We start from the raw sequence: 23,386 nt of genomic DNA on the forward strand, positions 1-23,386 counted from the left end.
GTGTATGTGTGTGTGTGTGTGTTGTGGTTGTTTTCCCACACTGGACAGAGATCATGAAAGAGGGGGAGCACACAGGAAGTATAGACTGCTGGGAATTTAAACCCCTGAGGAATCTCATCTGCGGTTCATCAGCAATCAGTTACTCCTGAACACAGCACGCACACACACACACACACACACACACACACACACACACACACACACACACACACACACACACACACACAGATAAAACTCAACATGTTCTCTAAACACTGTGGTTTAAAATAGCATTTTACAGTGTAAGCGTTAACATATTTGGCAAAGGCCAATATTTTGAGAATATTCTGCCCTCGTTTATCCACTTAATCTTTACAAATTTACCAGCATGTCAAAAGAAATCAGGAGGAAGATGCAGCCCCAAAACAGTTAAGATAAATATAGCGATATGTCACCAGTAGCCTGCTGTTATTTCATAACAATGAGCTGCCCTCCACATCTGTGTAGTTCATAAAGTCGTGTAAATAAAACGTATTGTGGGACCCGGAAGGATACATTCTTTCTCAAGGACACAGAGAAAGAGGGAGGGTGAGAGAGAGAGGGAGAGAGAGGGAGAGAGCGTTGTGCCACAGACACTTGACTCCTTCATATGGACCACAGCCCTCTATTGTTGACCACCTCCGGGATGAACCACAGGCAGACAGCTCCTCATCACAACAGCCGGCCTGCGGGTCGCACCAACTGCCCCCGGGCTCGCAGCCGCGACAACCTGCTCCTCTGCAATGACTTGGGAGAAGAAAACTGTTGCTCTGGACGATGCCTCGGGTGAGTCTTCAACTTCACATAGCTTACTCGGCCAGATGTGTGCGTACTTTACCTTCGTCTGCAGGTTTTGTTGAAATAAAAGGAGAATTAAACAATGAGACAAAATGACCTAAAAATCTCTGTAGTTAAGAAAATATTTTTTTTTTCATGGTGCACAACTGCTAAAAAAAGTTGATGGAGGTTAGAATGATGTTTTAATGTTTGGACAAATGGTTCATCAGGGCATGAAGTGGCTTTTTTGCAGCATGATGATGATGTGCAGGGTTGAAGGCATGCCATTTCAATTTCAACTTTGGCCTGTACGCTCTCTTTATTGGTTTTATTATTTACATTTTATGGCAGTTTTAATGTAGAACTGTTTAAAACTGGCAACTGTGAATACAATACTGGTTCTATAAATATAAAACTTAATTGTTTCATGTTGTAGTAAAAACAATTACATCTTACAGCCCATTCCCTGGGATCTGCACATACTTTGAAATCATGATTAAATCACATCACCCACATCTTAAGCCACTAAAAAACCGACATTTTAGCTGCAGAATGTGAAATTGAGACAAAACAAGCGGGAACAAGTAACTCATGTTGTGTTTCTAAACAGTTTTATGAGTGTGTATATAAGTTACAAGGTGGACGATAAATACTGTGTTTATGTCTCCTGACACTATGGCATTCTCGGCAGCTCTGAGCGGCAGCTCATGGCTCCTATGGGTGCTACTAAACGACGCCAGGCTCTCCGAGGTCCGGCCTACATGTTCTCTGCTCCCTCCATCAGCCCCTCAGAGGTTGAGCAGCGTTTCCTGGAGGCGGCTGAATACGGCAACATACCAGAAGTGCGGCGCATGCTTCTCCAAGTGCCCAACTTGAACGTAAACGCTGTGGACTACATGGGCCAGAACGCCCTGCAGCTGGCGGTTGCCAACGAACATCTGGAGGTGACGGAGCTGCTGCTCGGGAGAGAGGATTTGGCCAGAGTGGGAGACGCCCTCCTGTTAGCCATCAGTAGGATGCATTTATAGTTTTGTATCACACAAGTTAGATATACAACAAGCCCTACAGCTACTGATAAAATACATCTGATCTGTACACTGTGTGTGTGTGTGTGTGTGTGTGTGTGTGTGTGTGTGTGTAGGCAAAGGCTATGTTCGCATCACAGAGGCTCTGCTGTTTCACCCGGCGTTTAGAGATGCCCATCGTCTGACGGGGAGCCCCGCTCAAGCAGACATGCTGGATGACTTCTACGCCTACGACGAGGACGGGACCCGGTGAGGCGGTTAGAAGGCAGAAGCTTCACTCAAAATGAACATCTAAATGCTCTCTATCCGTCTCCCTCAGGAACATCTAGTCATACCGCACCTCCATTTCACTGATCCCTCATCCCCACAGGTTCTCTCACGACGTCACTCCGGTGATCCTCGCGGCGCACTGCCAAGAGTACGAGATAGTTCACACCCTGCTGAGTAAAGGGGCTCACATCGACCACCCTCATGACTACTTCTGCGACTGCGACTCCTGTAACTACCAGCAACAGTTTGATTCCTTCAGCCACTCGCGATCCAGGATCAACGCCTACAGAGGACTGGCCAGTCCCGCTTACCTGTCGCTGTCCAATGAGGACCCGGTGCTGGCGGCCCTGGAGCTCAGCAACGAACTGGCCATGCTGGCTAATATTGAGAAGGAATTTAAGGTAAAAATGTTCTGAAATATCTCAAAGACTTTCCCCACTCGACTCCTGTAATCCTTGTGCACATGCAGCCAGTTACTGCACTCGTGCCCTGATGAGCACCTCATCGTCAAGTTCACTAAATGATATCTGCCATGTTGCTGCCAAACCGCTGCCAGTAAACCAAGAACTATTTATGTATTTTTCAAAAAGAAGAAGCAGAAAGTGACGGGGGTCTAGATCTTGTAGTCACTATCAACATTTTGGTCCGACACAGACACATATACACTATTCTGTTGTTTGTTTGATTATAATATGTAAATGTAAATGTTTTGTTTTGAAATGATGTTGCATACCCCTGCACTGTGTTTACTGTTATGCACCATTCACCCAGTCAAATTCCTTGGATGTGTGACGTACGTGGCAATGAATAGTTCTGATTCTGATCCTAGAGGCACGATGCAATAATTACGTTTTACAAATCCAAATGCACAGCTCACACTATTTAATTATAAAGGCCACTTCCCTTGGTATTTAGGCCATTTCCTGTCTCACTATAATAACTAATACAATTTGAGGTGTGAAAACTTTTCCCAAACTCTAGAAAAGGTGTATATTACCCTCAGAAGCCAACCTGTATCTTTAAATCCATATTCCCTTTTCAAGTTTAGAAGCTCATTTTCTCCATAAAATCATGGCTTAACTTACTGGTATCTTGCTGCTGACTGATTCACCCACGCGAACCTCCCCTCACTGCGCTCGTAGAACGACTACTGCTGCCTTTCGAGCCAGTGTAAGGACTACGTGGTGGGCCTTCTGGATCTATGTCGCAGCACGGAGGAGGTGGAGGCCATACTGAGCGGAGAAACGGACTCTGAGGACAGCTATGATCTACCAGGTCGCCCCTCCCTCACACGGCTCAAATTAGCCATAAAATACGAACTCAAAAAGGTTGGTATGCCTACAAAGAGGCAATAGAAAGTCTGGGTTCCAATAAATACCAATCATCACTTTTTAAGAGTATATTTCCAACCATCCAGCAAGCCACTTCCTGTTGAGAAAATTACATTAAAAAGCGAAAAGCAACGCAGCTGTGGTAACAACTGAAAACTATTTGTCATCAACTCAAGACTTGATTTGTCCAATTTATCAGTTACCAATAACCAACAAAAATGTTAAATGTCCTCCTTTCTAAGTGTAAACCATAAAAACTCAGCTTACCTCCGGTTTTCTCTGCAATGTCTTTGCCTTGCAGTTTGTGGCACATCCGAACTGCCAGCAGCAGCTGCTCAGCATCTGGTATGAGAACATGCCCGGCCTGAGACAACAAACCACCGCCATTAAACTGCTGGTGGTGCTGGCCGTGGCTGTCGGACTTCCCGGACTGGCTGTGGCTTACTGGATCGCTCCGTGCAGCCGAGTGTGTAACGTTCCCGCTAAAAGAATCATTCCTAAAACACCAAATCCTCGCACCGGGGCTTCATCTCCTCCTTTCAACCGCTTCCCCTCTCTCTCGCTCAGGTGGGCAAAGTGATGCGAAGCCCCTTCATGAAGTTTGTGGCCCACGCGTCGTCCTTCACAATATTTCTGGGCCTTCTGATCCTGAACGCCGCCGACCGCTTCGCGGGCCCCACGCTGTTGCCGAACATGACGCACCATCATCTGCCACGAGCGCCCAAAGGGAACGCGGACCCGCTGCTGCTCTACCGCATGACCACCACGCCCTTCACGCTGATGGAGATCCTCATCATTTCGTGGGTCATCGGTGAGCATTGGACGACCCAGGCGAACGGGAGAGCCGCGGCCTCCTGCACATCCAGTCATGTGACTTGTGTCGCTGCAGGTATGATCTGGGCCGAGGTGAAGGAGATCTGGAGTCTGGGGCCGGGGGAGTACCTGGTGGAACCGTGGAACTTCCTGGACTTTGGGATGCTGGCGATCTTCCTCGCCTCCTTCAGTTGTCGCTTCACCACCCTGAGGCACGCTCAGATGGCCCAGACATATGTTCACGCGCACTGCACGACACTGACCAACGTCACGCTGCCCCCTGAGATACACTACTTTACACTAGGTGAGCCTGCTGACGCACACACACACACACACACACACTCACGGACAAACTTTAAATACCATCATTTCACTTTGTATCAACAGGTGCAGCGAGTTGAGCATATATTCCACAGAGATAACCATCTGTTGACTTTGGACTTTTAGCACAGTTGGTGTCGTTGTATTTATTGGGATCAGGGTAAATCAGATTTCAGAATAACAAGCGTTCCAAAAATCTCAGTAAAAGCTGCTCTGATCAATGGTTCAATGATTCCCCTTAAAAAAAAAAAAAAATCTCTACTTGTACCCCCTCAGTCCCAGATTACAAATGTGCGTTTTATAATGTTTGAATCCCCCAAATAATATTTTGTTGGATTCCTATCATCATAATAAGATAAACAGTCCTTTCTGTGTCCTAATATAACTAATTGTAATAATCTTGCCTTTTTAAACTAGTTTACAAAAGTACACTGATTAATTCCCAGGTTGTTTTTCTGCAGCTCGGATCTACTGGTTGCCGTCAGATCCCCAGCTGGTCTCCGAGGGCCTGTACGCGGTGGCGGTGGTGCTGAGCTTCTCTCGGATAGCTTACATCCTCCCCGCCAACGAGAGCTTCGGTCCACTGCAGATCTCCCTGGGAAGGACTGTCAAGGACATCTTCAAGTTCATGGTCATCTTCATCCTGGTCTTTCTGGCCTTCATGATTGGCATGTTCAACCTGTACTCTTATTACCTGGGGGCGAAGCAGAATGATGCCTTCACAACGTGAGATACTTTCCCTTGTTCCCACAAGCTGTTAGAGAAAAAAAATGTTTACATTCTAGTCACCACTTGTGTTGAAAAATGTTGCTATTCAGTATTTAAATTATCGTTGATGATAGATTAAATAAAATCACTGAAAGTAGGGGCCAGAAACGATAGATTGTGCACCCTCAGATTTATTGTGGAGGACCCTCATCCCTTGTTGGGAAGCACACCTTGCCATAATTATATAATAATAGATTGCCTGAATTATTTTATGCCATAAATGATTGTGCACGCAGAAGGAAAATGACCTAAAACATTGACATCTTCCATTTTCTCCCAGAGCATCTTGATCTTCTCTGTCCCAATGATTAATGGTTTGATCTTCTTCTGTGTCTGCGTCCAGCCTGGAGGAAAGCTTCAAGACGTTGTTCTGGGCTATTTTTGGACTGTCTGAGGTCAGGTCCGTCGTGATCAATAATGGGCACAAATTCATCGAAAACATCGGTTACGTCCTGTACGGGGTTTACAACGTTACCATGGTGATAGTGCTGCTCAACATGCTCATCGCCATGATTAACAGCTCTTTCCAGGAGATTGAGGTTTGTCATTTAAATACTAATCATCAGATGCGAGACACAAATGTGAAATATGAGATATTTCCTTTTTTGAGAAATAAAATACTAAAATTAAGGAAAACCACTAGGTTTAGAATCATTCAGTATATTGAGATATATTTAGGTATGTCTCTAAGCATGAACAAGCTACTAATTGTGTCTATTGTATCATGCAATCATACAAATATTTTGATATGATTTTATTCTTAATATGTGTGTTTAGTGTTGTGAATCTTCTCATTAAGACTATTCCTTTCTCATCAAACTATTCCTTTCTGACTCAAGCAGGAGTGGAGCTCATGGTGTGCGTTTATCCTCCCAACCTGTTACTACGCGCCCTTTTCGTTTCTTTAGGATGATGCCGATGTGGAGTGGAAGTTTGCTCGAGCCAAACTCTGGTTCTCCTACTTTGAGGAGGGTAGGACGCTCCCTGTGCCGTTCAACCTGGTCCCCAGTCCAAAATCTATGCTGGGAATAGCGAAGGCCATCAAGAGCCTTGTTCTGCAGCACGTGGCCGGCCACAGCAAGGAGGACACGGAGACACGGCTCAACCAGGTACATTATTACATTACATTACATGTCATTTAGCTGACGCTTTTATCCAAAGCGACTTACGATAGGTGCATTTAACCATCGGGTACAAACTCAGAAGAACAAGAAACAAGACAGTGCAATTTCCACAAATAAGCCAATTTCCAATTTGCTATAGATAGCGTTATAAGTACAATTTAAGTGCTACAATTTGTTAGTCTTTTAGTCGAGGTAGAGTCTGAAGAGGTGTGTATCCACAGCGTTTCATAAATCATAAAAGCATGATGCTGAATGGAGCTTTACGGGCAGAGCCTGAGCACCTCCCAGTGGTGTTACTGCTGCACCACACAGTTCAACACAAGTCACACTTTTGTTCAGTGAAGTTTATTTCAGCTTCATTTTCCAGCTCGGAGGAGGCAAAAATTCGGACTTTGGCTGTTCTACCAGCGCATCCAGATATCAGGTATTGTACTTCATAGGTATTGTACTAGGATATGTACTTCACAGAATTTCAGACAAAAAAACATGATTGAAAAGCGTATCCAGCATGAAGCATTTCTACACTATGACTACACTGCTACATTTATGAAATGTGACTATTATTCCTGTTAACACAGCAATAAAATAATTTTCTGCAAGAATTCATTGAAAACTTTAATGTGGGACTTTTATCTCACTTCCCCCCGCCCCCTCCCATTATAATACATTCTACATATTCTAAGAAAGTGAGTACTTTTTCCATCCCTGGTTGCAGAAGATCATGAAGCGTCTGATAAAGCGCTACATCATCAAATCTCAAGCAGACAAAGAGAGCGACGAGATCACCGAAGGTAAAATCAACTCAAAGATGCTGAAACTGAACTGGTTTCAATTGTTGTATCCATTTTGAAATATAAAAAGCTTTTTTCACATTTACATTTCTCAAACATTGCGATTATCCATTTTGAAACAAAGCATTTCCTTTTGTCTTTGTGTGTGTGTTTTACTCCAGGTGAACTGAAAGAGATCAAGCAGGACATCTCCAGCCTGCGCTACGAGCTGCTGGAGGAGAAGTCCCAGAACACGGAGACACTGGACGGACTGCTGAGGAGGCTCGGAGAGATCAGTACGCCTTCAGTGGTGCTGCCTTAAAGCTGTAGATACGGAGGGATGCTCACAAAACAGTGATAAAATTAGAGAGCAATGTAGATACAATTAAAATGTATTTTTTGTGAATTGCAGGCTTGTGCTTTCATGGTTATAATGCACACACAGTACAGAGACGTTTAGGGGACATCCCTCACTTACAGTCCATCATTCTCATTTGGACATATAACATTCACACACATGTCAAAACATTTAGTGATATGTCATTTGCAGCAAAAATAGACATGTGCCTTTTCAGAACTAACATGGAGAGCTTTCCTTGATATAAATACATCTGTTTTACACAGTGGCAATTGGTAAAACTAGGATGTATTCGAGGAAACTGTGATCAAGTAAGAAATATGAGCCACAAAAACAATGCTAACCATACACTGAATCTACAACTACCCTTTATTAAGTACAGTATTTGTCTTTTATTTAGGCAGCATGAAGAATGGCAGACAGTAGAGGGAAGGCGTTAAGGCAGGATTCAGACTTTCAGTTCATGCTGTTTAAGGCACAGTGGTGTGAACACTCTCTCTGGTCTCATAGCCTATAAGATTATTACCCAAGTAAACACATATCACTATCACTATCAGGATTGATAAGCAAAATGCTTCCTCCATGTACCTTACAGACAAATGCCATGTATGTATAGCATTCATAAAGGAGATAATAACATTGATTAAGTTACACCGCCATGTACAAATGGAGGAAAAGTCAGACAAGATTTTAACATCAACTGTATTACACACTGGTTAACAACATGGTTCGCATATCGTAGTCACAATAACATACAGCACATGCATCGTTATTATCCAGCCTTAGTTCAGTGATAGCAGTCACAGTTACACAATGAATATATTATCTCTCTGACTAGCAGCGCAGAGCTTCACTGTAGATCCCTAAAGTCTGAGATAGAGCTTTGTGTTATTGTGTTATTCAGTGGCGTGGTGATGTCGTCATCTGCTCCGTCACATGTATGTGATGTAGTTTTCCGGTATGAGGCCCGTTCTTCCGTTGTACGTCGCCTGAAGCCAACCTGGTTCCACAGACGGGTACACTGCAGACACAAACAAGGACCTTCATATGTGAATTGACCTATTTAGAGCTTATATAGTGACTCACGCTGACATCATCTAAAGCCATAAACAACTTCTAAGCACATGCTAGACTTATTATTACAAATTATAATCCAGATCCAAACAAAAAAGTAATTTAATAATGAACAACAGGATAATGTGCTAAAATAAAGCCCGACCCCATTGACAGAAAGACCTCTTTAGACCAAAGTAATCCAGCTCCAGATCACATGTTAGTACCAGGTATAAACGGGTCCAAAGTTTCCACAGGAAATGAAACTGTGTGTGTGTTTTTTTTCCTACCATTTGAGAACATCGCCCCCTGTGGAAAACTGAGCTCGTGGCTGTGCTCTGCTTCACAGGAGTAAAGAGCCTTTGCATCCCTAGTGGAAGAGAGATTTAGGAATCATCACTATGTTGTATCCTGCTTGTGCAGACTTCAATAACTTACTTAAAGACCGGAAAATGTTGCTTCTCAAACAAGCTGAAAATCGACATACCTTCCAGAGGAACACACATCTAATGCTGAGGAGAAAACCGAACTCTCTCGCTGCGGTCCTCTGGCTGATAATCTGTAACACACAAACACAAAAATTAGCTCTGCAACACAACAATACAAAATCACCACTTGGCAGTCGTAGAGTAATAGTGTCCCTTTGAAGTTAAGCCAACCAACGTGATTTACAGGGATGACGCGTCTCTGTTTACTTTTTTTTATATTCATATTTAGTAATATATATATAATATTTTGACTTTTCAAAGTTCCGCTCTTTGTCGAAATAGTTGCTTTCTCCTGGGACAAACCACCAATACATCTTGCAGACACTCACAATGACCCAGGTCTCTGGTAACCGTTGCTGGATGAGGCGGCTGCAGAGTGTTTGCCGATCACATCGGAGCCACAGCGGGTGTGTGCGGGTTTGCGTTTGTGCGTCGCCTCCAGTGGGTCCAGCGACATGAGACTCTGCACCGAGCCGTGGCAGCTTTTGTAATCTGCGATAGGAGCCACGAGAAATTAGAGCCCAACACCAACAGGGAATTGACAGACTCTCACTGTCGACACAGATCCCAGATCAATCCCAGATGTACGCACCCTCGGAAATGTGTAGGGAGGTCAGAGAGGAAGACGTGGAGAGCCGGTAGGGGAACAAAGAGGAGGAGGAGGATGAGGAGGAGGAGGCAGTCATGCAGGTTTTTCTGTCCTGCCGAGTAGGGGAGGTAGTCACTTTGGTTTCGGGGACAGTAGAGGAGGCACTGGATGCATTTCTTTGATCGACTGCATGAGCGCTCTTCGGAGAGGAGGCAGGCGGTGCTCGCTGAAGAGGTTGGCCCTCCCGCAGGGAGGAGACGCGCTCCACTGAAGGGGCCTGGATGGAGGCTGCGGACGTGGAGGCTGCGGAGGGAGGTCTCAACTCTTTTACGGATGACAAGGAAGCGGTCAAGTTTCCTTTGGCGGACAGACTCCTCTCTGTGGAGACTAAAGAGGACGTGGAGGAGGACACGGAGGAAGTCTGCTGGGCCGGAGTGAGCTCTGAGGAAGTCCGGGAAGAGGAAGGCGTAAAACGAGGGGAGGCCGCGCCGTCTGTCGGGCCTGTCCGATCCTTCCCGTTTGAGGAGTCGTGGGGCGGCGAGCAGGAGGGAGCAGCATGAGGAGACACCTGCGCCGAGGAGGACGAGTCGGGTTGGGCAGTAGGAGAGGACGGAGGCGAGGTCTGAGACAGGCCGTTCTTCTCAGAGGAGTGTGAGGACAGAGACTCCTGGCTGCCCATGGGAGTGGTGCTGGGGCTGCTACTGAAGGTGTCACCTAGAGGGAGGGATGGAAACAGGTCACATCATAGTGAGACTGAGTGATTAGTCCCTCCCACTGCCACTTTAATATTTGTGTTACAAAAAGTGTTGCAATCAAAAATTCAAATTGAGGGGTTGTAAGAGTATTAGCTGAATTATTCCCCTCAAACTAGTCATCTGATTAGAAATAACTCACTGTCGTTGTCGGCCAGGCACAGAGCCGGAGGATAGAGACGGGCCCTCCTCTTTCCAGACGACAGACAGATGGCCTTGTTCCTCCGAGGAGCCGACCGAGAGGATGGAGGCTGAGGTATTGGCACGGACAGGTCTGGGGCTTCACCAAATATCTGGCCGGAACATACAAATCCGTTAGGTGTGTGTGTGTGTGTGTGTGTGTGCGCACGTTTTTTGAGTATCTATATGTGGTCATTTGTCAGCGCACCTTGTGGTGGTTTTCAATGATAATCTCCACCACAATATTTTGAAACTTGATGTTCATCATGGCGGCCACCGTCTCCTCCTGCGACCTCATCAACGTGGGGCCGAAGATCATTCCCAGGTTGGACACGGTCATCATGTTCTGGTCATTGTGAAGGGACACTCTGCAAACACACACACACATAGTGAATCATGTGATAATTGGAAGTATGAAGATATCATGCCCCCCCAGCTAAAAGCCTATTTCTATAGGTCTAGATAAATATGACTATATAAATCCTCAAATCAAGGGGGGCATTCTCAAGGCATTGGAGAAAAAAAGACTACTATTTATTACATACTTGAGCAGGTGGTTGGTGAGGATGTCCAACATAGCTCTGTTTTTTTCTGGTAGTTTGTGTACGAGAGCATGGATTGCTCTCACTCTGTACTTCTGGTCGTCATGCTCTGTGAAACAAGGACAGAGCACAGAGGAAAGGACACGACTTAATGGCAAGGGGACGACATTCTGTGCTTCTGTTGACAGGCTACACACAGCATGCAGGGCAGTAAGAGCTCTTACTGGCAGCTTTGATGAATTCTTTATGCAGTCTGTAGGTCAGCACTGGTTCTGCCAGACACCTGCACACACATAGGAAATCATGAATTCCTAATTCATTGGTATCATTTAAAAACGTTGTACTGTATGTTACCTGAAATAGTTCTTCAGTCCGCTGGTGATGGTCTTGTTGTCCCAGGTGTCTGGATCCAGCTGCATGTCAGTAGGCGCTGTGGATGCTAGAGGAAAGTAGAAAATACTTTTTATATCCGTAGTAATGGATTTTCATGAAATATATATCCCCCATACAGGAAAATCACTGTGCAGGAGGAGGAAGGATGTTTCTTACCAAACACAGTCGTCATCAACCGCTGCACTTTGGAGTTGACTCCCCCGGTCCTGTACAGTCCCAGCGTAGTAATGCCTGTACACACATAACACACACATATGTGTTTAACATATATTCATAACACAAAAGAATAAATACTCAATATTTGAATTATTTTTCTCATGTGAACATTCAGAGGAGGAATACCTCTTGTTTCAACCAGCTCAATACACTTATTAACAAAGTTGAAGCCGGCCTTGTTGAGAAATGCTGTAAAAATAAACATATTTACATGAATATCTAATACATTGCAAGAGATTGTATATATTAATAAATATAATCCTTTGAATTAAATCAGGAATAGCATAAATCTGAATACTTACTCTCCTCCTTTTTACTGAGTAAAGAAGGCAGAGTGTAAATCTGAACAGAAGTGGCAGAAGTGATGCATGTATTAGCGTGACAGTGTGACATTTCCAACATTATTGGTAAAATCATATTTTATATCATATAAGGGTAAAAATATTCGTTACAGGTTCTTTTCCATCCATTGCCTCCATCCAGAGCCGTCTGTTTGCCTCAGATAGTGCTTGCAGGGTGATGACGCTGTGTCTGTAGGGAAAGAGTCAATTTTATTGGCCCACAATCCAACAGCAGCCACATCTCAACGTAGTCATCAGTCTCTGCGTTATTCTCCCCCTCTCTTCTCACCTCTCCACCACCTCGATGTCAAAGCAGAAGCGTTTGTCAATTGAATCGGTCTTCCTTCTGACACAAGAGCGCAGCTTGAACATCTCCGGTGTGCCGTTCGGCACGCCGTTCTGTGAACAGAGAGCAGTGTCTGCAATATGCAATTCACATGTAATCTCTACGGGAGCCACACAAACAGGGAACTTTATATATTGTAACATCAAGACAGTGTTGATTACCACTTTGTGGTCTTTTTTTCATGTTTTAACATTTCAGCAATATACTTCCTGCTTTTTGGTTTGCCTCAAAAATAAAAAATAAACATTTTAGAGATGCTGACACTAGTTTGAGGTTTGTGGTCCAATTGCATTTGTCAGCTGAATAAATAGCTACTTAATACGACACTGCTATTTGCAGAGTTTTGAAAGCTTTCTTGCTGGTGGATTCAAGTACTTGTGGGAAACAGCTGAACTAAGAACTAAGTTACCTGCTGAAAAACACATTTCCATATGACAAAAATGTAACTAATACAGGTTGACTTTTGCTGTGTATTTGAATGCTTTTAAATGGGGAAAAATCTTTTTTATGGGAAAAATCACATAAAGCGTGTAGTATTCATCTGTGCTACCAGCTTACCTGTCTGCTGGCTGGTCGCGTCTCCGTGTTGCTCATGGTGAACATCTTGGTGCTTTTTTCATAAGTACAGTAGTATCTGGTCCACACACTTCCTAATGGACCTAAAACACACAACACACATTCATTCCGGTACAATTGGGTGTGTTTAAACGCACTAAAGAGAGAAAGACACTGAGAAACAAGAAAATGGGAAGTTAGTGTAACTCACGTTTCTCCTGTATATACAGATATCCCTCCATGGTAAAGCAACTGGGAGCTTTGAAGTCTTCCTCGGCCGACCGTATCCTCTTCATCAGCCTCTCAACTTCAACACGCGTACTCTCAAAGTTGTTGCGAGCCTTAACAACATACATCACAAACGTCTCTGAAAGGTGGTTTTCTTACATATTTAAATGAAACTAAATCTTTGAAAGAGTATGAACATAATGGATTCTGGACTCCATGATAAGCTCAGTTAGTTTTCCCATTTAAGACAGGTGCTGCCTGAAGCATCAGGCACAGACTTCTACACCTTTCTCGAAATGGAAGTTCAGACCCGATCAAACAAGTGATATTAGCTCTGGTTTAGGTTCAGGGGGTGGCAGTAAACACACAAACACACACACTTACATTCTGCAGGTTGAACTGAAGCTGCTGCTTGTAGGGTTCAAACTCACTGGCCAGCTCGTAACCCTCATGGTAGAATGTAAACAATCCCTGCAGGAAGGCTAATAGCTGAAGATCAGAGGGAGAAATTGGCAGGAAAAATGTTAGCTGGAGGCCCCGGAGTGCAGAGCACAATGAGGGGATTACAGTAGTAGGATTGTCTGTCATCTGCTCAATCAGTCAAGATTGCTACAGTAGAAAAAAAAATACACAACAAAGAGTTTCCCTCTCTGTCGGGCTGCTGATATCTCCATGCAGGAAGTGCTTTTACAGCAACAGGAAGTTGTCTTTACTGATATCTATCATTAAAATGTTTTTATCACTGGCCAAACAGTGTGTGCAATGTTTATTTTTCAGAATCTGGCCTGCGCTGCTTTCCATAATCACTTCTGCATGGACTCATGGAATCAACGATATTGGCTTTCTGGGCTCCAAATGTGACTTCATAATTACCTCATTGTTTACAAGCAGCACAAAATAGCCGTATCAGCCATGTATCCCTGTGATGAAACATTGTGTTTACCCTCTACTGGTCAGAACCGCAGCACGGTTAATTGGTTCTAACATTGCATAAGGTAAGAAAGTGATCTCACCGGCTCCACAAATTCAAACTTCTTTCTCTCCTGCACTTCTTGGATCTTGAAGACGTACTGCAGCGATGCATCATAAAAAACCTGCCTGTCCTTACTCATCTGTGAATCCGCCTGCAATAAAAACAAATACAGCACCAATTTGGTACCTTTTGTTACCGAACAGTTGTTGGAGGAACTGCACGTTTTTGGGAGGCATGCAATTTACCTCGTTAAGATGTGATTCCTTCTTTTTGGAGGACAAGCTGAGGTGTTTCTCAAGAACAGAGTAGTACCTTTCTGTCTCCTTGTCAAACTGCTTCTTTCCTTCCTGGAGACATGGATGGAGAGAGGACATTAGCGTAAACAAAAGCAAACATTCTCAAATAAGATAAGTTTCACACTTGATTAAATGTCACCATCAACAGTCATTTACGCCTCGTCCAAGAGATAAAAGGACAGACACAATAATTCAGTAAAAACTAAAAATCATGTTTTATGATACTTGATTCTTATCTATGTTTGTGTGGAGCAATTCCTCAAATGCTTTAGTATTTATTTGTTTTGGAGCACAGGCGTTGGAGTACAATGACTTAATAATTAAATCAAAGTCAAATAAGAAATTAGAAAAGAAATAAGAATTCTAAACAACTTGCAAACATATTATTCAAATCAGTAAATAACTGATCAAATAGAGATATCCTGTGCTAGTTTTCTGCACAGTCCAACCAATCCAACTACCTAATGAGTAAATAAATAAAAAAATTAACATAAATATGTTAAGAAGGTATAATGTTTGCCATGTTCACCCTCTAAATTGAGCCTGCTAGCATGCTAATAAGTATTGGGAGGCACCCAGGTAATCTGGAGCAAATGCCATGGATATCTATTCAATCCATATGTGTATAGATATAAAAACAAACGGGACAAATGTCAAACTCGTGGTCAGACGTGGGTGACTAAGCAGCTTCAAACTCCCTGTGGCCAATGAATCCTTCTGGCTCAACGACATCAGCTTGAGGTTGAGCTGCTCACACGCTCCTGCTACATTCGACAGTCTTACGATCGACCCCGAGAAACTATTTGTGATTTCACTTTCAAGGTTAGTCAGCGCTGTTCTGTTTTTTGAAACACTGTCTGCTGCATGCCCCGGCTTTCTTTTTTTGGTGGGGTTCTGAGAGAAGAACAAGACCAAAGAAAAGTGAAACTGAATTCTAAGTCTTGAGAGAGCTGCTGAAACCGAACACCAGGATCACTTTGTGTTTATACTGTCTCACTGAGTTCAAATACCCCCCCACACTCCCCTCCGGCGGCCGTTCCCACGACCTTGTTACTGACACCGGACTGTGTTTGTCCGAACAAATTGGATTCTCTGACCCACCGGGTGGGAGATTGACTGGGACCAGAGCAGGACGATGTGTCCAATCATCACCTTCAGTGTTGGATGACGAACATACACAGCCAGCTTTGAAACTTAGCTTTCACCTGTTGGCCTGTTTTTTTGAAACCTAAGTTGATACTGCGTGAGGATTTTAATATCACCTGTGACTAAAACAAAAAGTAAACTGATTCAGTTACTTTGTTCAATTAATGTAATACGCTGTCGTTCAGCTTTCGGGTCTTAGAGCAGCAGAAGTACCTTAACGGCTCCAATCTGCTCCTTGCGAAACCTCTCGAGCGGTGAGATCAACACGTCATCGGCATTCTGGATCTGAGGGAGGACAAACACACAACAGTCTGTTCAAGTTGTCACAACAGCAAATAACAAAAAAAACAGCGAGGGCTTGAGTGTCGGTTTCTGAGCCAAGACAAATGTCTTGACATTTCTGCTTCACTTCAAAAAAGTGAAATACAATCCTACAACAATCCTGCTGTCCTGTATTTAAGGGATTTAGAAATATTTGAAATCAAGACAATTATATTATGTCATAGGTGCATAATACAAGTTTAGAATCATTGAAGTCAAATTCAAAACAACAAAATATGGTTTCTTTACTTACCAAGAAGTCATATTAGTGTACATACCAAGAAAAACATTAGTTTACCTCAGTTACAGTCAGTTATGGGTAGCTTATTATTCATTATGAGATTGACTTAGACATGGACTTTGCTCAAGGTTATTATACAAATCACGAAAAGCCGTGCGGAGGCTTTGTGTGCATTTAGCTGCTCAATGGAAACCATCCTCTCCACAGCACTATCAGTCGACAGAGGAGTCTGATCAGCAGGAGACTGCGCTCGCTGCCATGTAGGACTGACAGACCTTTGCACAGCACCCCCCCCCCCCTTGACTACCGGCTATGTTGGCCCTTTGCACAACCCCCCCCTTTTTTGCACAAGCCCCCACTCCTCCCTCTCCCCACCCCCAGCCTGAACTCTTAATGTATGTTTTAACTTTATTCTTTCTTTGATAAACCCTTTTTAATAGTTTAAATGTGTATATATTGTCAGGAGCTACCTGGATCTTGAATACCCCCCCGGGGATCAACAAAGTACTTCTATTCTATTCTATTCTCACAATGAAAATGTTGACATGCTGATGCAAAGAAAGTATAATATTTACCAGGTTTACCAGATTCAAAATGATTTATTAGCATTCATGTAAAAAGGACAATATTACCACAGTGTCAGGTAATAATGACATTATGATGAAAAATAACAAGGTCAAATTAATGAAAAATGAAGAAACAGACTCATGGATGTATGAATAGAATTCCATCTTGCACATGCGAATCTCAGTAGAAAAAGCTAACATTTTGGCAGCTGTGCTTACAGCATGCACGACAAACTCGTGGTTGATGTTGAGACATGAGCCAAGCAGTAAGGAAGTCCACAGAACTGTTATCTCTAGCTCTGGTGTTTATACAAAGTCTCGGCCCCCTTTAGTCATGAGTCTAAAGTCATTGTCCAACTTGATTTAAGCAGTAGACTCGAAATACCTTCCCAGCGCTGCATCGTGACTTTGCTTTCACTTCACTAGCGAAAGAAAGGTCTCTTTTCTTTGCCTGGTCCCCCTTTTCACCACATTACAATATATCAGATGAAACCGAACACTAAGTGAGGTAATAACAGTTCTCTCAGATGAACCGGTAGGTACTTCAGAGGAAACCATTTGCTGGAATCGCACTTGGACTCGATAATGACGGTATTAGTAGTGTTAAGACCAATCTGCAGCATACCATTTAAAGCATACAATTAAATTTCACACGCACGCGCACGCAGAAAGAAAGAGAGCAGACAAACACGCACATACACACACACACCAATACACACACGATCCTTTTATGGACTTTCCCAGGCAGTCAGCCCTCTGCTCAGTCTCACTGGGGAATTGGCAGAATAGGTTCCACATGGTTCTTCTGTAACCAGACCATGCACACAGCCACAAAGCCACACACACACACATACACACACATGCAGAGACAGGGGGCTGTGCATAAGCTAACGTACTATGCATATACATTGCACATGCGAGGAGGTCTGCCTGCATGCCAGACTCCAAACCCCCCCCCCCCCCCTCCTCACCGCCCTCGCCCCCCATTGTGAGCAAAAGATATTTTTCCAAATCACTATGGATGCCGCTTGCACAAAGTCCAAAGCAAATGTGTCAATCAGTCAATCAGAGGTGTTTGAAAACCTGATTTGGATCAAATGCTTGAGGAAGTCAGAGGGGTGCACCAAGTGAAGATTTAACTTTCAAATCCGAAATCCTGGAAACTATTTGCAGCGACTTTAGTGATAACGGTTTGATTTTGTTGATTAGGGTTAACTTTCACAAACTGAAATCCCACTCTCAAACGGGAAAAAGTGGATGCGACCTGTTTATCACGAGGTAGCCCCGCCCCAAAACACATGCTGCTTCACTTTAAACCATCATTTACTAGTTGAACATCTCGCTGTATTGAAGAAGACTTGAAATGTGTGATTGTGATCTCATATTTACAATGTTAACTTACATAATGTGAGAAGTACAATCCTCTTCTTATAGGCTTCTATACAACCAGAAGATTTGCCTTTACTTTTCACACGTACATAAGAAGTAAGAAGCAAGACGCCTTAAACAAAGAGAACTTCTCTTTATTACGTCTTTATGAAGCCCGTCAGAAGTCTTCTTTTCCCGAGCAAATATATATCAATCACAATCAAAAGTCCAACAATGATTGCTAGTGGACTGTTTTTCAAATAAACTACAACAAATCTAAAGAGGTTACATTTCTAATCAAATTAATTAATTAGAACAAAGCTTTACATTGTATAAAGTACAATGGAGCACATACATAGACTAAGTTGACCTATTTACTGTATAACACTCACAATTTAAAATGGCCTCTTTTCGGGGTCACAAGGGAAACAGTGTCAATGTCCTCAATTTTGAAAAATGTCTTACTTTACCAAAAAATAAAAATAAACCTGCATTCACTCTGTCACACACACACAAACACACAAATGTGTTCTTACCAGTCGTTTTCTTTCCTCTTCCATGGTGCTCAAGAGCTGAGAGAACTCCTTTAGGGACTGAGCTGGAAAATACATTTTACACCTCAAATGTGGATCATATTTAATATATTTTGCAGTCTCAACCTCCCGTTTTACAGATCGCCTTACCTATGTTGATTTCATCATCAGTCTCCGCGTCTCCAATACATTCTAGCTGAAACTCCTGCAGAGACTGAGAGAACCGTTGAACAGCGAGAGAAAGACCTGTTAAAAACAGAACGTTCAGTTAGTCATTTAAAACACCTACAAACGCCAAGTTTCCTACAGGTTTCTGCATGTCACCCACTGCCAGTTTGGTGTCAAACTCTGTTGGTAAACAAATGGTTTCACCCTGCCACAAACTCTGTTTATGGGTCCAAACAACACTTCCATAATACAGTTTAATAACACCTTTCCATTATCTAGGGTGCGTAAATACTCGCCACAACAAGGCTGCATTACTACACTTCTATAACATGCCCCTAAGGCCCGATTTAATCACGCCACAAAACTATACCAGACAATAAAACCATTAAAATGTCATTTATTTCAGTTAATAGCAGACTACTGCCTGAGGATAAGATACAGAACGTTGACCGGGTAAATGTTTGAAAAACAAAAGTGGAGTTAACATTGTTATTCTATGCAGGAAACCTAAATTCAGTGTTATTCAAAAGCCCAAGAAGTGGACCAAAGCTTTGCTGGAGCTGTAAAAGGTCTGTTTACATCAGTGCTGTTTGTAGACACAAAGAAAACAACGGCAGTACTTTTGATTTTCAGTTTGAGGACCAAAAACCTGATTTACCATCAGTACGACAAACATTTCAGTTCTGAATGTATTGTAATATAATTTTGTGGTCGAGAGCTAGCGACAGTATTCGACTGGAGGTGATCCAAAGAAACTAACAGAAAATGAAGTGGCAGTATTTAGAAAGTATTCAGCTACTGATGAGAATAAAACTGTGTTACTGCGAAACAACTATTGGCATGAATAAAATGAGGCATTGTTTGATAGATTTCTGGGGAACCAAAAGTTGTTTTGTTACCTTTTCCTGTGATGGTAGATAATAAAACAACTAATATAAATATTCAACTAGATGAGAGGGGGAATATCTGAAACCCTCGTTGATCAATTAATGGATTAGAGGACTTAAAGAATATGAAGTAACAACATTACCAGCATCTGTCTTAGGGTTTCGTACTATGTGTAAGACAAAAGCTATTTGAGGATGTCAAGCTGAGACCTAATTCTGCTTTGTCCTATTCATAACCCAAGTTTGCTCTATATTAGTTATATAAGAGCACAGACACCTCATTGTTACTTATATTGACATTTCCATTTGTATCGACAAAAAATAAACTTTATGAATGTGACCTTTGGCACTTTGAATGTTACACCTGCAGAAAAATATAATAAAATCTGTTATGACAAAATAGCTCCGACGACGGCCGAAATCCACAGCTTATTGTACCCGTCCCTGTTAGAACATTCCCGTCTCCCTGTTGCAAATGAGCAAATAGAACCTACAATGGTAAAATAAGTAACGATACCTAATAGTGTAACTACGCCGTGCTGCTCGTGAGCACCCAAACACAACTCAAAGAGCTGCAGCTAAAGTCTCTGTTTGGATCGATGGCCGCGGGTCGTCCTGTAGGCAGCACGACGCACAGCTGGATCCCCCCCCCCCCCCCCCCCCCCCCCCCCGCTACTTACTTCTGAAGGCAGATACCAGCATGTTCCCGTCCTTGATGAGGTCTTTAATAAACCTGTTGGTGCGCTCCAGCTCGATCTCATGTGACTGCAGTCGCTCTCTGAACTCCGGACTGTCCAGGAAAGAGTCGCTGAACTCCAGCGTCGGCAGACCCATCGATGAAGCGAGGCACGACGCTAGCTACCAACCGCAGGAACCCGTTACCCTCTCAGCGGGACGACGGAGAGGGACCAGTGTTTTCGAAGGGCTTTGGAGGGGGAATTGGTCAGAAGTTTCTTACCAACTCTTTCTTTTCTCATGCCTTTCCTACTCCCCCTCCTCCTCCTCAGAACCGACTTCCGGACAACACCGTCTAGCCGTCAAGCGAGCTGTACGCGCCCACCTCCCCCCCCACCGTCTTAGAAGCACTCGGTTCAAGTATGACAAGGCGTCGGCCTCCTGGCGGCTTCTCCTCGGCACGGTAAACAGCGCAGGTCGCGGAGAGCAGCAGCAGCGGAGGGAAATGCTGAAGGAATGAGCGCGGCCGGTAAACTGGGTCCGTATCCGGCTCGCGCTGAAGGCTGGTTACTATGGGAACGGGAGACTCCTGGCGGCGCGTGCGGAAATCAGTGCAAAATGTGCGAAGTTCGTCATAATATCTACAACGTCGATACAACAACAGTACGACTTATACTACTACAACTACTATTCACAATAATAATAATAGTCAATGATAATTATAATAACTTTCTATGATAATGATATTATCCGGTGACAAATATTACAGCTTGAAATAGTTTTTATTAATAGGGCGATTCCCTGAAGTGATAAAAGTGACTTTTTTATAGAAATAAAAAAATATCAAATGCAAGTGTGGATATTTTTTTATGTTTGCTAATGTGGTGTCTAATGTGTTTTTTTGCAACCCTTTGCAGAGTGATTTGTGTGTAAATGACATGTTTTATTATAAGATAAGTTGTTATCCTATCTTTTTACTAATCGGATATGTTGACGATGAATTCAAAAGTTAATCAATACACATAGCTGTAGTTTAGAAAATCTGATATTTGGTAAAAAATTATTCATGTGCAAGGAAAAAGTTCTGTGCTGAAAAGTTACAGGCTGAAACAAGCCCTCTACTGTGAAAGAAATACATTTGGGATTCACGCCAGCTGAACACTGGGAGGCACAAAGCATTGCTGAGTGCTGGCCAAATGCTCCAGGGCAACCAATGAATAGACAACATGTTTTCCTTTTTTTGACAGTGTTGTGTGAGTAACTGAGTAGAAGTAAATGTATCTAATATCATTATACTCACAGCTGCGTATTTTACTTTTATCACTAATGACATGACAATATACACATTTGAACTTGGTAAAAGGGTCAGCATGTCACCTATAGGTGGCTGAGAAGTCTCACTTGCTGTGTTCTTCAGTATTTTACACCATGACAACCGCAATAAACAAGCTTGATGTATCTCTTTATATGGCGTTGCACAGATAAACAGTAAATGTGTCCACAGTATATGGGGAAACACTGAAGAACTGAGCCACAGTTTGAATGTTTCTACATGCAAGGTAATCAATACACTCACTAACTCTCTTAAGTTCTGATTTAAGGCAAATTGTTATTTGAAATAAATTCAACATGGGATATTTTCAAGGCTTGCAAAAAATGTTCCCACTTTCTATTACAGTGCGTTCCACTTCTGATTGCACCACTCCAGCCTCAACAGCTGGTGGGCAGAACAGCACAGCCAGGAGGCAGCAGGGAAAATGTTTATCAGAAACACCAACCAACAAAACCCCCGCCGCCATCATCATTTCTTTTTGCGTAGACAAACCTGCAAGGGGGAGTCACCAACAGAAGCAGGTAAAGGTTTAGTGCTCCTCTGCCTCAGCATCCGCGTTTATCTTTTTTTAAGATTAGCCTTGAGTGAGTTGTGTATTTATGTTCAATATGTGTTGCAGAGCTGAAAACAACGATTGCAGGCAGTATGGTATTTAGTGGATATATGTGTGTGCATTCTGGAAACACGTTTTGGTTGTGTTTGTTTGACGAGGCAGAGATGAGAAAGTGAGTTTATACCTTTTTATAATTGAAATACTAATAATACATCTAATAAGGGAACACTTTTGGTTGGAATTTGTCATTTGAAATCATGCTTCATTTTTTCCAGATCTCCACTCAAGACATACATTATGGGTCATTTAATTACTGCACCCTTACCTACGTCATGTTACCCTTCAGGAGACGATATCGCCCTAAACGATCAGCAGGGCTCCCACCGGTGTCATCCCACATCCTCAAGACCAACGGGGAGAGGAAAGAGCAGCGGAGAATGTGAACCGGCTGAAGATGAGCAAGAAGGCGACCATGACCTGACAGCAGTGACAAATGAACAAGGTACGGCAGAGATGCAGTCTCAGTATCAGAAGGATTTTCCTCCTCTATCGTCCTGCCACAGGAGACGAACACCTGCCCTCCCACAACCGGACACCATCGGCATTAACCCTGCCTTCAGGTGAGAGCGACCTGGTCACTGTCACGGTCAACTAAAGCTGAATGTAGAAAGCAGCTCATCAGTGTCTGTGTGTTTTGTTTCACAGGATCGACTTTAGCACAGTGCAAAGGTACAATTTCCCGGGTTGGTCCCCGTCGGTGCCGGGAAGCGGCCTCCGTCCATCCATCTTCAAAGCGCTCGTCCTTCATACAGGATCGCGGGGGAGCTGGAGTCAACTAACTTCGGGCGGAAGACAGGCTGCACTCTGGATTGGTCGCCATTCAATTGCAGGGCGCTGAGAGCGGCCTCCTCTGCACAATCAAGCCTGAACAAATAAATGTCAAAGACAGTCATAATAACGTCAATGTTTTTCTGGCTGCACCAAATATCTAATTATGTTAAATGGCTATGAATTAGTAGTGCAAACTAATAAATATGATATTTTAAACCGATAACAAATATGCCAGTT

At 43.2% G+C, this 23,386-nt stretch overlaps 2 protein-coding genes and 1 non-coding gene across 4 annotated transcripts; 2 read left to right on the top strand and 1 right to left on the bottom strand.

Annotated features, from left to right (window-relative positions):
• Positions 1–546: 546 nt before the first annotated feature.
• trpc6a (transient receptor potential cation channel, subfamily C, member 6a) lies at positions 547–8,597 on the top strand. The gene is made up of 14 exons (XM_040181951.2): positions 547–804; positions 1,487–1,806; positions 1,937–2,069; positions 2,191–2,491; positions 3,233–3,418; positions 3,723–3,887; positions 3,989–4,232; positions 4,311–4,538; positions 5,017–5,281; positions 5,667–5,862; positions 6,232–6,432; positions 6,815–6,871; positions 7,163–7,238; positions 7,400–8,597. Exons 1-14 carry the CDS (start codon positions 629–631, stop codon positions 7,537–7,539), a joined length of 2,688 nt encoding a protein of 895 aa, XP_040037885.2. The 5' UTR covers positions 547–628; the 3' UTR covers positions 7,540–8,597.
• On the bottom strand, positions 7,927–21,280 carry arhgap42a (Rho GTPase activating protein 42a). Its single transcript, XM_078106691.1, has 24 exons — positions 20,438–21,280; positions 18,853–18,948; positions 18,706–18,767; positions 15,887–15,958; positions 14,477–14,578; positions 14,272–14,382; positions 13,643–13,747; positions 13,242–13,371; positions 13,034–13,134; positions 12,419–12,528; positions 12,241–12,319; positions 12,091–12,130; positions 11,915–11,977; positions 11,729–11,803; positions 11,534–11,618; positions 11,404–11,462; positions 11,183–11,288; positions 10,846–11,005; positions 10,600–10,750; positions 9,709–10,419; positions 9,446–9,608; positions 9,116–9,187; positions 8,919–8,998; positions 7,927–8,596 (listed from the first exon to the last, which is right to left on the bottom strand). Exons 1-24 carry the CDS (start codon positions 20,589–20,591, stop codon positions 8,508–8,510), a joined length of 2,976 nt encoding a protein of 991 aa, XP_077962817.1. The 5' UTR covers positions 20,592–21,280; the 3' UTR covers positions 7,927–8,507.
• Positions 20,957–23,376, top strand: LOC120823152 (uncharacterized). Of its 2 annotated transcripts, XR_013468373.1 has the most exons (5): positions 20,957–21,095; positions 21,937–21,991; positions 22,111–22,286; positions 22,665–22,938; positions 23,024–23,370. It is a non-coding gene; the product is annotated as an uncharacterized LOC120823152 (transcript). The 2 variants fall into 2 exon arrangements; XR_013468372.1 differs by lacking the exon at positions 20,957–21,095 and having other exon boundaries at positions 21,852–21,991; positions 23,024–23,376.
• The last annotated feature ends 10 nt before the right edge of the window (positions 23,377–23,386 follow it).

The sequence above is a fragment of the Gasterosteus aculeatus genome, chromosome 7, assembly GCF_964276395.1.
Source record: "Gasterosteus aculeatus chromosome 7, fGasAcu3.hap1.1, whole genome shotgun sequence".
NCBI lineage: Eukaryota > Metazoa > Chordata > Actinopteri > Perciformes > Gasterosteidae > Gasterosteus > Gasterosteus aculeatus.